The sequence below is a fragment of the Ascaphus truei genome, chromosome 1 (genome assembly GCF_040206685.1).
Source record: "Ascaphus truei isolate aAscTru1 chromosome 1, aAscTru1.hap1, whole genome shotgun sequence".
NCBI lineage: Eukaryota > Metazoa > Chordata > Amphibia > Anura > Ascaphidae > Ascaphus > Ascaphus truei.
In genome coordinates, this window is record NC_134483.1 from 506123085 (window position 1) to 506138715 (window position 15631).

General features: G+C 41.1%; 1 protein-coding gene across 4 annotated transcripts in view; it reads right to left on the reverse strand.

The window, feature by feature from the left end:
* Positions 1 to 15631, reverse strand: part of AFAP1 (actin filament associated protein 1) — a 173855-nt gene that overhangs the window by 93639 nt on the left and 64585 nt on the right. For all 4 annotated transcript variants that reach the window (XM_075569859.1, XM_075569833.1, XM_075569851.1 and 1 more), the window contains exons 2-3: positions 3415 to 3543; positions 2936 to 3033 (exon numbers count right to left, since the gene is read on the reverse strand). In XM_075569859.1, coding sequence (XP_075425974.1) covers positions 2936 to 3033; positions 3415 to 3543 — 227 coding nt within the window. The remainder of the gene's footprint in view (positions 1 to 2935; positions 3034 to 3414; positions 3544 to 15631) is intronic.

Sequence of the window (15631 nt, forward strand, 5' to 3'; positions counted from 1 at the left end):
ATATATCCTGTGGGGTCTGTTGTTGTGCTTTCGAGTAAATATTATATTTCTGATGTGTATACTCATTCATGATCATTCTACCGCAGCATTACAGTTTCAGGGTACCCTCAACATGAATGGCGCTTTATAAGGAAAATAAATTCTAATGATTCACATTACAGCATTTACGGCTGTTTACTGCTAGTTAAAGCTTGCAACCTACTTAAAAAGCAGCAGTGTGCTGAAACTGCATCTTAAAGGCTCATTGTCTCTGTGCAAATAAAGAAGAACCTTCGCATTCAGAACCATGGAAACTCCAGGGTAAGTGATATTTTATTACATTTGGCCCAGTGTATGTAATCTCTCCCCTGCTCTGGGACTTATTGCATGCATTGAGCATATTATATTGTGCTTGTGTTTTTGCCAATTCTGCATTAGGATGCCACTGGTATGCCACTAACTTGAAGCTCTTTGAGGACATGCAATGCACAACATATTGAAGTATATGAAGTCACAGCCTGAAAGTACCCAAAGAAGCCGTGTTGGCCCTTTCTTCGATGTAGTAACAAAGGAGGGAAAGGGAGTAGGTGGTATGATACGTTTTATTGGACCAACAAGTAGTTGTAGGAGCACAGATGTTTTGGCACCAAGCAGTGTTCACAGGAGGACTTTTGAGGCCTTTCGGCGGAGATGACCTTCTGTAGGCTTTCCTGCTGAGAAGATCCTTCAAAGTACGCAACAGGGCACACATGTCAAAACACGTGGCACTGGTCACGACAGCTCCACACTTGGGCTCCCCTAAAACAAATCTACCTCTCGGCCTTTTCCTTTATTCTTTTTACTTCACTTTGTACCTTCTTTTACTTTGTTTGTGGTAACATTTGCCAAATTTGGCTATTGTCCTTTCACTGCCAAAGAGACGCGTAACACTTTAAAAGCCTCTCTCTCTGCTGCAGTGGTGGGGAGATGAAGAATTGAAGAGCTATGTCTTCCTAGTACCACATGCATTAAAGCAGCACTCCCCCTGTGCTGAAGCTTCTGAGCTTAACATGGTAATCTTTAGGCTGCAATGGGCTCATGAAAGAGCTTCATTTTAACTTCTTGGATACTTAATATTTGAAAAGCTTATATCTCCTGAACAAAGCATCAGATTTTAAAAATGCAATCCGTTGTGGAAAGAGCAAGAAGAAATCTTAGACATAAATGCAAAAAAATTGGCAATCAGGGTGGACCGTTGCTTTAACAGCCCTCATAGGACAAAATGACAAGTGGCATGGTTGGTGTTATAGCAGTAAGGCAAGTTTAGGGGAGCACGATTCATTCTCATGTGCTGGAATTATTAAATAGCTAAAATGGTATTGGTGGTTGGCCAAGAACCCTCAAATCTTACTCACCTGGTGCATGGACCATGACAATAATCAATTATTAGGCGGGACCTTTCAGTTTTGGGGAGCAGCATAACTGTTAATAGTTAGTTTGAACAAGCTAAATAACTTATAAAATACATTCTATGTGACTATTCAGTTTATGTGTCTGGTTGGGTAAATAATGTAGTCTGTGGAAATCAGTGGATTACATACAGGTAAAGGGCTTTCCATTTCCGCTTTCTAACTATTATTGCTTCATGAATGGGGATGGATAACGGTGCCACAGCAGTCAATCAGTAGAGTTCAAAACGATTCCGATGAAATAAAAGGCTTTAATGGTATTATGCACACACAAGACGACAGGCTACATCACCACCTCCTCCTCCTCTACGCGTTTCACGCTAGGACAGCGCTTCGTCTATTGCTTCACACCTAAAAAGTACCTTAGTAACCACTACTTATGCTTCCAAGAGTATGAAAGTATCATTTGCTTTTTATTCCTCATTGAGAATGCTTTTGTGACAACCGAATGATTTGGGGGGGTTTTCCCTAGTTTTTTTTTTATAGCTTATTTTATTTATTTTTATTGCACCAACTACTACATCTAAGGCCGTGCTTATAGTGCTGGCAACGCGACCAATGACGTCACCCGTCGCCATTGTAAAAGTTGCATTTAAAGTTTAGGCGACGTCGCTGGCTACAAGGCCAGTGACGTCAGAAAAGGGGGGGAGGGGTGCAGAGGGACGAAGAAGCTCCTGATTGGCCGCAAGGGGAGACCGTCGCCGAAAAAAATCAAATATCAGTGACTACCAGATTTTTGGTAGCGCTGTCGCTCCGTCGCCATCACGTGCACTTTAAGCGCCGACAACGGCTTCAATGCATTTGTTTTGACGCGACGGTCGCGGTCACCGTCGCTGGCACTATAAGCGCAGCCTAAGAAGAACTGTCGCGTTACTCGTCTGAATGGTATCGTCATTTGTAGGGAATCTACATTCCCACAAGAGTAAGACAGAAAATAGAATTCTGCTGTTCTGAGAAGTTTCCCAAAAATACACGTAACCTTAACTCTTACTCTCCTCCGCTGTTTCTGTTCCTAAAACCACAGGAACGGAAACAGACCAAGGGATATGCAGGTTTCTTTAAGTACCGTACGCAAAAAATACAACACTATTGGTAGTTATTTCAAATCATGACCAGATAAGAGCTATGAATAAAAAAAATTATAATAATATAATAGATTATGCATCCACCAAGGTCAGACAAGGTCTAAAAATATTGTGCTGTTACATTTGGTAGCACACACCCCTCAGTGAATGCCGAGCTCATCTCTGAAGGGCTCAATGTTTTTATATGAATATTGGAACAATTTCTGGTTGCATTCGCTTTCCAAGAATAAGCAACTGAACAGACATGTTCATGGAGATAGTGTTGACAGGATTGCATTTGGTATATTATTGTCTCCACCCCGATAACCCATGGGCATTTTATCACATACTTCATTGTGCCAAAGTGAAATGATTACTTGCTTAAAGTGCTTTTGTGAGCCCTGAAACATTGTTTTGATAGTGTGTTATTAAGGCAGAATTTACCAGCCACGGTTGAGGGATTTCTGGCAATGGCATCTGAGGCGGGGCAGGTACACTGCAGGACACGTCTGTTTTGTGGAGATGGTTTTTCCTTTCAAACTCTGTGGAACACAATTAGCATTGTAAAAGGTCATTAAAAAGGATATTACAAGTAAATATGAAGTTAAGCCATACAACGTTTAATCTTAAAATAATGTAAGACAATGAATAGCAATGGGAAAACGGAAACGGTTTACAGAAAAGCATCTAAAACCGCGTTTATAGCAGTACATTTTTACGTAAGCCATATAAAAGAGTAGATAAAGCTGCTTTCCGTTATCATGGAGTCATGTGACCGAGTGATAAAATCCATAACAGCCTCTTTAATTTGACGTGCTTTACAGAGGCTTTGTTATATGACTTCATCTGCATTGGTACAACAAGAAAAGGATGACAAACTAACCACTACCAAGCTAACATTGGACGGCTCTCATTTCACTGACCTCTGGATGACTGTATCCTTTGAAGAATGTTGCTTATTGCTGTCTTTTTCTCTCGAACAGTTGTTGTGAGATATTCATGGTCCAGTAGTTCAAGAAACAGTCGCAGCTCGACTATTAAGTCCTCCATTTCTAAAAAGGTAAAGAAATTGGGAAATACTTCAACAAACTGTGACCGCGGTTTCAAAACAAAATAGAGAAAGCATGATTTATTATATATTAGTATATGTTATGGCATACAGAACTGGCAGCACTTCATAACGATACTTTTCTTGCTCGGGAGCTCGGGAGGAAGAATTAGTTATGTATCGATTAATAAGTCGGCACTCGCAGGTCTTGTGAAAGAAGAAGTGGATTTATTGAATCAACGTTTTGGTCCCTGTCCAGGACCCTTCTCGGGACATAATTGCAGTATATGCAGCAAAATGTACACCCCTTAGTGACGGATGTGAACCCTTGGTGTTGCCTAGCAGCCACACTTAAACAGGAAGCGAACCATGGGTTAACCTTAGTGTAAAACACTGAACAAAATTATAAGGTAAAATACTTCAAATTAAATCTACAACAGGGGTTCACACCCGCGCAAATTTTTTCTAGCTGACACAAGGGGGTATACATTTTTAGTGCTGCGTATACTGCACGTATGTCTTCAGAAGGGTCCTGGATAGGACCAACACATTAATTAAAAAATCCACTTCTTTCACAAGACCTGTGATGCCAACTTCATTGATATATAACCAATTCTTCCTCACGGGCACCCAGGCAAGAAACGTATAGTTTTGGAGTGCTGCCAGTTCTGTATGATAGATATATATATATATATATATATATATATATATATATATATATATACAGTGTTCGACAAACCTATACATTTGCTCGCCCCGGGCGAGTGGATTTAACATCGTGGCGAGCTCCTATTGGCCCAAGCAGCACACATTTGGTACTAGGTGGCGAGTAGATTTTTTTGTGATTTGTCGACCACTGTATATATATATAGAAAAGAAGTGATTAAAGTAGCGCCACTCTTATAAAAATGAATATATATGTGAAAATAAAAAATGATTCAAACTACCTATAAAAAAATAAATAAAACATTTATAGTTAATCCCATCAATAATGAAATAATTACAAACTAGAATCTACACTCTAATAATAACAATAATTGTAATAATAACGTGAAACAGTCCAAGTTCAATGTCCAAACCCTAAGGTAAGTCCTGAATGATGACACAGGACAATGTACAGGGTCCAGGGGTCCACGGCAGCTCTCAATTGGAAGAACCAATTCCAAGGCAGAATCTATAAGAACAAAAAGACAGAGAGCGCACGCCCCATAGTGTAACACTGTAACATTTAATATGGGGAAGGAAGGTGGGGGGATTAAAAACACTCACAATATACAAGTGCAAAATTAGCAGTATGTGATATATAATCCCCACCGAGGCAGGTAACGTCTTGTAGCAAGTAAGCAGTCCAACACCTTTTACGGCCGGAGAGTGCATGGTGTATTACAAAGGCCTGCTCTGATACCATACTGCTATGGAGGATTTCAAGTGATTCTTAAGGATCAACGCTGTCGGGAGCCCTGTTCCAGTCGGTGTTGGACTGCTTACTTGCTACAAGACGTTACCTGCCTCGGTGGGGATTATATATCACATACTGCTAATTTTGCACTTGTATATTGTGAGTGTTTTTAATCCCCCCACCTTCCTTCCCCATATTAAATGTTACAGTGTTACACTATGGGGAGTGCGCTCTCTATCTTTTTGTTCATATATATATATATATTTTAAGTTATGGTGGGTGAAAAAGGCAACAAGAAACCTCCACCGTATTGCATAAAGCAAATAAAAAGATCACTTGTGAGCACATTCACATGTCTTAGGCAGGTCTGCAACCCTGCCTTTCACCATTATCCCCAGCATACAGTGCTTCCACTGCAGCAAGGGATTCTGGGAAATGGCATGCAAATGAGCACACAATGTGTCACCTTTTGTCAGAAAAACATTGTTACATGGAGCCCATATAAGTCAATGCTCACTGTTAACACAGCTTTAAAGCACAGCATGGGAATCAGATGCAAAGCCAGAGAAATCATTCACAGACATGATTCAACCTTAATGAATATCATCAGTGTGAGGTTGCTTGTACTGCTGGCTTTGCAATTTTCAAGACTGTAGTGTTTACCATCACGTTTTAAGTTATGGTTGGTGAAAAAGGCAAGGTATTGCATATAGCAAATAAAAAGATCACTTGTGAGCCCATTCACATCTTAGGCAGGTCTGCCTAAGACATGTGAATGTGCTCACATGTGATCTTTTTATTTGCTTTATGCTATACGGTGGAGGTTTATTGTTGCCTTTTTCACCCACCATAATTTAAAATTTGATGCTAAACCCTATAGTCTTGAAACTTGCAAGCCACCTAAAATCCAAACTTGCCCAGTAGTTAGGCTCCAGCATATGCCTCACTGGCTTAGCTAAGTGCGTAACCACTGGGCAACTTCCTGATGTTCAGATATAGTCATTATATGTGTGAGAGCATGTGAGAGAGCAACTTAACACCGCCACTGGTGAAGCTGACAACGCCAGGGGCGGAGGAACAACATCAATCAAAGAGCCATTTGGTAGGGTTAAGGTGCTCTCATTCACATTCATTTATACTGTATGCTCCCGATCTTAATCCTGTGGCAAAATCTATGACATTTATTGTTTGCCAACAATAAAGTGATTTATTCCATGTTATATATTAGGAGCTATAGAAACTAATAATGTAATAATTGTAACCCCAAAAATACTTGATGCTATATTTACTGAGCCATAAGAAATGTGGTGGGCCATTCTAGTGACATTGGCTGTTATGCTATACAGTACAATATATATGTATAAACATTGACCTTCAATTACATGGGCTGTTAGGTGGCTTGCTATCTTAGCATTGCTTAATAATTATGGGCCTTGATCTTTAAGATCTAAGATAACAAATCTGCAAGTATTTTCTCAGTTGCCATCACTTATCTAAACCCACGGCCACATTTCCAATTAAGTACTTAATTGACTCTGGCACTTTGCCAGTTCCATTCCTTCTACAAAGTCTATAAAGGTTTGTAAATGCATCTGCTAATAGGATGGACATTGCTGTCCCCTTCAGCAATAAAGTCATTACAAATTAGAGCTGTTGATAATGTTTGTTAAGAATCGTATCCAATTTTGCACATAATACAGATGCAATAATGTTATCCAGGTGATGGGGAACCAGGGCACATGTCACATTTTAGAGCCCATATGTTGAATGCCAGTGAGACTTTAACTTGTCAACCATGTTTAATAATTGGGGGGGGGGGGAGAATGATATACATAAATAACAAATGAAATCACAGTAAGGAGGTGAAACAATTCTACCCATGGTGACAGCCTAAGCATGGCAGTCAACTTCCAGTTAGTTTGAGTTGTTAGAATAAAACCCTAGGACAGCTGGGTACGTGCAGGTATTAAGAATTAGCTGTGAATGTTCAGCTCTGCTTAGAATAATGAAAGACGAATATCTTAGTTCAGGTTTCTGGCTGCCTTGATCTAATTTTCATCAAGATTTCAACATTTGGCCACAGTCTACATTTTTTTTTTTTTGTTTTAAATAAAAATCATGGTTGAACAATTATGTGGTGTGGCTTATTTCCCCTTGTTTCTCCTTAGCCATATTTCTTCACTGTAAAATAACACATCATTTAAGCTGACCTGCTCACCCTAACGCAGCATGTCAGCTTTGATAAAAATCGGCCTCGAACTATGATTTAGCAATTTAACATGCTCCACTGGGTGAGTCATCCCTCAAACAAATACGCCAGACAGAGAAAGATGCAAAAAGATTTGTGACACTGTAGATTACAAAGACACAGTGGGGAAGATGTATAAAGGCAAATTTGGGGCTAAATTTACGCTAACTGAGCCATTTTTATCTTTCGTCTTTTTGCGTCCAAGTATCGAGGTCTTTGCTCCAACTTTTGCGCCGTTTGCATCCCCTTGCAATTTGGGGAGTGACAATAGGAAGAGTTAGGACGGAACTACATGACGCAAAGATTGTAAAGAGATGTAACAAACTCTGCGTCTCCCTGCGTGACTTTTGTAACTTGTATTTGTGTAAAAGAATGTCTGCCAAGCGCGAGGTGGCGTAAACTTTGCTGGCCAACAATTGGTGTCAAATGTAAGAATCACTTTTCATCCATGTGACGCTAACGCACGCAGAAAATACTGCGAAACAAACTTCTGAAACAATACGGCGAAACAAACTTCTGTGCGCACTTCCGTTACGTTGATACCGCTCCCCCAGTGAGATGTCGAGAGGTCAAACAGAATAAAAAGTCAAAACACAGTTCTTACCTGGCTGCAAATGAATAGACCGTTCCGTACTATAATTCAATAAATATGTATATCACGGAAACCACATCATTATGCCTTCCAATAAAAAATAGAACTTACTTGCTCTATTCAACATCTCTTGGCAGATGTTAGCGCCTGCAAGAACATGTGCACACACGCCAAGAGACAATTGCAAAAAGATAAATAATCAGACAATACCATCATCCTCTTGTTAAAGTACTACTACTACTAATAATAATAATGGTTTGTTCTTGTATAGCGCTGCTAGTTTTACGTAGGGCTAGCAGAGACATTTTACAGACACAGTCCCTGCCGCATAGAGCTTACAATCTAGGTTTTTTTGGTGCTTGAGACACAGTGAGATAAAGTGACTTGCCCAAGGTCACGAGGAACGGAACCAGGTTCCCCTGCTTCAAACTCAGTGCCAGTGAGTGTCTTTACTCACTGAGCCACTACTTCTCCCTACTAAATTGGAAATATGTTAGTATGGTTGTAAGTAATGTATGTACACAGGATTTGTACTTGCCATGTAATCTTTTTCTTCAAATATATTATAAATGTGTTACAAACAGACACTTAAAGCAGCAGCCCAAGCTGCCGTTTTTTTCTCCCCTTCATTATGCGCATCAATACAATCCACGCAATGATAAGTAATTAGCTAAGTTGCCGATCAATCTGTTCTCTCTCCTGTGATCGATCGGCGATTATTCGGCTTGGGGGTTCACTAAATGGCCGTCAGTGCAGCAGAAGAGGGCCAAAGATGCAAATTTCTGTGGGGAAGATCATGTGACCAGGCAGTCACAAGATACCATTGGTGCACTGCTAGAGAGAGGGCAGGGCTCAAAAAGGGGTGTGCCAGAGCCTGTTTCAAGAGGAAGGGGATGTGACTTCGAAATGGTTGCTGTAGAAACAAAAAAATGCTTGTTACATTATACTACATTAAAAATGTCATTCAGAGTTGTTAAAAAAAATGCTACAAGTATTTTCTCATAGTACAGAACTGATTTATTTAAAAAAAAACACCCACATGTAGGATATTGCTTGGTCTCCAGCTTTAAGATATTATATATAACTGGTGGTATGTATACTGATGCCTGACAGCAATCATCTGATATTTAAACACTTCCTAAATAATGTTGTTTCTATCCCTGCCGAAGAATACAAAAACTGTGTTTACTGCCATGGGCGGTCTCGAACATTTGGTTGCAGCCATTTTGCAGTGACCAAGTCGCCACCGCTGTTTAGCCGCTGCTCACCTTGCCGAAGAGACATGCAGCTGGCCGTTTCGCTGCCAAGGTAAGCCCCCTAACTGTACCCTGAAAAAGCTTAATCTTAACCCTTGATACTAACATACCCCCTTCCCCAGAGGAGCGCAAACTTTTCGAGCTACGCCCCCCTGCCTGCTCCCCCTCGCTCTCGCGCCCCCATTAACTGGTTTGGCGGCGTCAAATGACGTGCGGGGTCACGTGACATCACCCCGTTGCCATGGGGACGGACGTGTGACGTCACTCCGCATGACACCGCAGCGTCATTTAACGCCATGTTGCCATGGCGACGGGGCACAGCAACTCATCTGAATCCAAGTAAGTGAGTTGCAGAGGCCTCACACGATCCCCTGGCATTTAATTTAAATGCCCCGGGAAGAGCGCGGGGCCTCTGCAACCAACCGCGCCCCCCCAAAAAATCCTACACACCCCCACTCTGTGCATTGCTGCCCTACCCTACAAAACCTTACTCCCTTATCCTAAACCCCTTACCCTTAAAACCTTAACTGCTTACCCTAATTCCCCACCGTAAAAACTGTAACCTAAAATCCCTATCTTTAACCCCCTACTGTAACCGCTAAAACCCTTTAAATTACTTACCTTATCGGCGAAACGCAGGGTAGCTGAGTATCCAGCGGAAGAGCGGCTGCAGTTGAGTCTCTCGGCGACCAAACACTGGCAGCGACTTGGTCGGGGGCGAGCTGGCCACGAACAAATGTCAGGTTCCAGCCATGGCTGCTAAAAGGACCTGGAACACTTCCAGGTAGTGTACTGGAAAGTAGAAAATGCATGACTCACATGGTCTTCAAGTTCATAGTATTATTTCAAGGATCAACGTTTTGGTCCCCAAGCTTCTCAAGGTCCTTGAATAAATACGACGAACTTGAAGACCATGTGAGTGAGTGAGTGAGGCATTTTCTTCTTCCAAGTTTCCCTTCTCTACAACATCGCTTGGACTCTGTAACTCTACAATGAAAACCATATTTCTTCCTTTTCCATTTTGACTCTTGTAAGCATTTACTAACTGACATGTCCGCCTCCTAATTTTCTGTTTCATAATCTGCTGCTGCTGCAATCATTTCCTACATCTGCCTCTGATTATACCCTCATTAAAACATTCTTTTTGGCTTCACTTTAACTTATACTTTATCTACAGTATTCTTCTTGTCATCTCATGGCTAGCAAAATGAGGCTATCAAAACGTTTTTAGAAGGGTTAATATGGTTGATCTATACGTTTCAGAGGAATTTGTAATTCTGTACAAGATAAAATGTTATTCCAAATGAACTGCCAACATTTTAACGTGTTGGGGCAATAGAAAACAAGATGACCCGAAGTGCCATATTCCTTGTTACAAGACCAACATGGATTAAAGAGTCAACAAGCCCAGTTAGATAAGGTTTTCTGAGCGTTCAGCTGGCTCTATGCAGAAAGAAAAAGAAAGATTGTAGGAGAGATGCAAATTTTTAAGTTTTGACTGCAGCAACAAAAATCCATTCCCATATTTGAATAGGAATAGGGAAGTTTGTATCTTTTTACCCAGCTTATAATTATACCAATATGACTAGAGATTTGTCTAATTGAATCAAACATTTATAAATATATAAAGCCCTAAAGAGATTTTGTTTGTGTTTAAAAACAAAGTCAGAAGTATAATTATTATTATTATTATTATTATTAAGTATGAAATTCAGAGATGGGATTTTGGATATTAAGGTTAGGGAAAGTCTTTTTAATACATTTTTTGAAACCTGTAATAATTGAAATCCTGTGAAGAGTCCAAACAAAAAGATTCTTCTAAAGAAACAAAAAGGTAAGAATTTACCTTGACAAATTATATCCCTTAAGCATAAAATACCTGCATGTACCCACTTACTCAAAAACAATATTGTTTTTCAATTTCAAATCAAATGTTATCCTAAATAATTTTAAAGCGTTAGGAGACATGGGATAAAAACCTTTAACCAAATCTGATAAAACCATATGGGAGGCCATAAATATTGGTTTGTCTGACCTTTATAGGTAACAATGATAATGGAAAAATATATAGAGGCCTGGGACAAATAATTGATTTTTCTAATAACACCCAGGTAGCAGTATTTGGATTAGAGTTCTGATCTAAATTAAGTAACGCTGGGCGAAGTTAGAAAGCTTTATGATATAACTGGAAGTTTGCCCACTAGCTAGAGAGCGAGATACCCTGGCTATACTACTTGGACCTACCTTAGGAGATCTCTGGACGAGCCAGCGCAGCCAGCACTGCATGACTCCACTGACACACAGTGGATACAGGCATACCCCGCTTTAAGTACACTCAATTTAAGTACACTCGCGAGTAAGTACATATCGCCCAATAGGCAAACGGCAGCTCACGCATGCGCCTGTCATCACGTCCTGAACAGCAATACCGGCTCCCTACCTGTACCGAAGCTGTGCGCAAGCAGGGAGACTATAGAGCCTGTTACAAATGCGTTATTTACATCAGTTATGCACGTATATGACGATTGCAGTACAGTACATGCATCGATAAGTGGGGAAAAGGTAGTGCTTCACTTTAAGTACATTTTCGCTTTACATACATGCTCCGGTCCCATTGCGTACGTTAATGCGGGGTATGCCTGTAATCTGTTTCATCTACCCGAGGTGGCTGGTATTGATATCTGTATACACTCTGCAGTTCACAGCTAGCTAAACAAGATGTGGGCCGAATTCAAGGAACCCACTAGCTAGAGAGAGACTGCAATCACATATAGGGGTACTTGTACCCTGGGTGGTCACCTTTGAAGTTAGTATTAGGTCTGCTATTGGCTGTACCATATGTGGGCCGTCTTTGATAGGAACACACTGGTCTCAAACACATTGTGGCTAATTAGACCTTCAGTTACAGCTATATTTGTCTTATTGGGCAAATAGCTACAAGTAGCATCATCAGTGTATTATTTTATACGCCAATGTATGATTGATATATCTCCCATGTGGGCTCTTGTTACGTCTTATATACTTATTTTGATGACAATTTTTGTTCACATAGAGAAGAGACAACATACTTAAGATTGTAATTAACTTTAAGAGTTTCTATTCTGCCCTACCATGTTAGTTTAAAGGGAGACCATGTCTCAACACATGCTTTTAAGAGTAGATAGACTATTTTCTGAATTCTCTTTTAAGGTATCTGTGACGTTAATGCCTTTGACCTGTTCAGTTGAGTTAACAGTACAGCAACCAAGGGGTTAGCTTTCAGTTTACAAATACCTAATTTTTCTATGTCTTCTGTGAGGCCACCTGGCATTAATGGGCTAATAAAACAATACTGTATGTTTATAATAGTAGTGACTGGTGATGGTGTACAGATGTACCAGAGATTTGACCTGGTATCAAATTGTATCTTCAAAGGGCATTATGTAAATTCCTAAGACCCCATGGCTAGCAAAACAGGTGACAGAAAGGACACTCTCCAGTTCCTTACAGATTTACAAAGGTATGAACTGTGACAGTCACAGTCTGCGTAGGTCAGAGAGCGGTTCTGTATGTATGCTTTCCAGCATGCAGGGGGTTAAACTCATCTAGAAAGGCAAGCTGCAGGTGCACTTAATTAAGACAGACTGAACTCCTGACTGCAAGGGGGTTTTAAAAGGCAGTCATCAAGCTGCAAAAGCTGTGAGACTTTCCCCAACCAGTAGGACACTGGTTTGTATGGTTCCCCAGGTATGCTGGACACATAGCCTGCTGAGACCCACACCCAGCCACGGAAACGCCAGGCTGCTGAGGTAGCAGAGTTGCCCTTTCTGTATGGTTGGAGGCACAGAGCAGGTGAGCGCTAACTAGATAATTAGTACACAATATGTAAATACAACCTTGCAAAGTAGATTCTTTGCAGGGGCTGCCTAAATACTAAAACTGACCCCCTAGGTCAGAATGGAATACAATACATTGGCGCCTTTAATACACTTTTTTTCCCTTTCTGTATGGTGTTACAGTTCCAGAGGGATTTCCTGGAGTCTCCTGGGATGGATTCCCAGCACAACAGTTAAAGACTTTTTTATGTTGGTTTCCTAACATTTAAGTTATAATGTTGTTTAGACTGGAACCAGCCTCGCTAGCCATTCAATTAGGTAGACTCTGGTATGTCTAGTTAGCCTCACTAAAGCTAGGTTCCCCGCTCGATGGGGCCGGGCCCGCTACCTACCTTGCCTGCCGCGTTGCACGACCAGATTTATCTGAAGACAGGAAATCTGTGCTCACAACTTGTGATGGAGCACTGCCCCCGCCCCCGGCGGTTCAGCTAATGAGGGCGAACCTGCCGGGTGATGTCATGGCCGTGCCCCGCTTTTCCCCCTGCAGCTCACCGCAGACCGGGGATCTCAGCTGCACGTGCCACCAGTCTGGCAAGCGTGCGTGCAGTGCCAACACCAGGGCCTCAGCCTATGGAGGAGTTGGCTTTTGTTTTAAGATTTGGTTTTGCCTTAAAGGGACAGTGTGTCTATCTTATCTGTTGTTGACATGGAGAAATAAACTACACAAGAGTTTGTTAAAGCCTAAAATGCGCTGTATGGATTTTTTCTGATCCTACCGTGAGGTCGTCCTGCCAAAGATCATTAAAAATATAGAAATAAGATTTGTGGCAGACAAAAGTAGACATGTGTAACAATACCAAATATCACAGGCTGTCTGTGTTGCATTTCTCAGATATTTGTTCCCTCCCTCAACACTAAAAGTTGTGTTATCTAAAATTATATCTATGCCTTTGGCAAAATCATATGAATACAATGGTGAGGGTAGCATTATTCTAGGGATTACAGGGAGAGAGTTGTAGGATATGTTATACTCCGAATCATTTGAGTTTGAAAATCATTCTTTCTCCCAGCCTTAAATGTAACAAAAGATTGATGAGGGAGAATAGACACACCCACAAAAGGTTGGACTGTCCTGTTCACACAGTCTAAGTTTAGAGCATAAAAACCAGGCATTTGGTATCAAAGGTAGAACACAACATAGAGGAGTGTTGTGTCCATAGCTCACGAGTTCTCAAATCTTCAAAGTCCAAGACCTTTTTAGAGGGAACGGATATTGTTTGTGGGTAATGTATATGCTCTTTGTTTTATCATATTATTTTATTAAACTGTCTGCAATTATATATTGTATGTCTTTGTAACATCCCTTTTCTGTAAACAAGCACTGTATCGCTTTTCGTATATTAAATTTAAAATGTAAAACGTATTGTCTTTGGGCTCTAATTGAACCTAGCACCTTTTTGAAGAGATTAACCACATTTTGGACACATTTTGCTACCTTCTGTTATTTAATGACACCATTTTTCCAGTAAACAGGAGACCAAGAACTTAAAAATTAAATAAAAGTACAAGCCTTAATCAGAGGTGTAAAGGTTCAATCCAGTGTAAGTACAGCTCAACCCCGTTACAACGCGGATCCGCTTATAACGCAATGCAAGTGTGGCTCCCAATTTTTGTATTAATGAATACTTTACAACACGATTATTGGTATCTTAAATACTTTACTGTACAATGCATACAAGTGTACATTATTTCTAACGCGATCTGCTTACACAATGTGATTCTTTGGACCCCAAGCACATCATTATAAGGGAGTTGAGCTGTATCATCATTGAGCTAAGCACATTTTTAAAAATAATTTCCAATTTAAAGTACTCCCATAAATCTATTTACAAAATAATCTAAAAAATAATCTACTAAAAACACTGGGATTTAGTAGTAGCAGCGAGAAGTGCATTTCCGTGTGGAAAGAACACTTTTTTCGCTCGGATATGCAGGTTCTCACGTTCTGTAAGCCCTTCTTCTATGTCCAGACTGTCCGAGAAAGGCTTTTTTTAGATGCGGTTTCCAATCCAACCCATATGACCAAAAAGGCTGAAACTTGCACATTTTGACAACACGCTGGTATTCTAGTAGCTCCGTTAACTTCAAAAGATGAAATAGTTTCAAATAACGCACAGATTTTTTTCTCTCGCTCAGGGAGAGAGCTAGAGACCTATTTTAGTAGATTCCCAAGCACTATATGTATCCCCTCAAACAACACATGGAGGCCCCCCCGACTTCAAAAATGAGTACGCCTTAGATACGCTAATGGATATTTAAATGGCTCACATACCACACCTCCTGAAAGATTTCCATAAGACCTATACTGACAAGTCTAAGGCCGTGCTTATAGTGCTGGCGACGGTGATGCAACGTCACTCAATGGCCTGGTCGCCCATGCCGCGTCGCCGTCGTGGGCACTATACGCGCAGCCTAAGGCAGGGGAGCACAATCTTTTTTCCCTGTGCCCCCCTGCTGACTGTTCCCCTTTCTGCGCCCCCCGCCCTCACCTCTTACTTTGCCGTCGGCATCATGACATCACCCACATGACCTCACGGCATCGCTGACGCCGCGTTGCCATGGTGACACATCTACAGAAGCAAGGTGAGTGCAGTTTACAGAGGCCTTCTCTGCTTCCACGGCACTAATATAAGTGCCTTCGGAAAGCGCGTGGGGCCTCTGTAAACCCAGCACCCCCTGCAGCGAATCTCCGCACCGCTGGTCTTAGGCACAGTGTGATGAA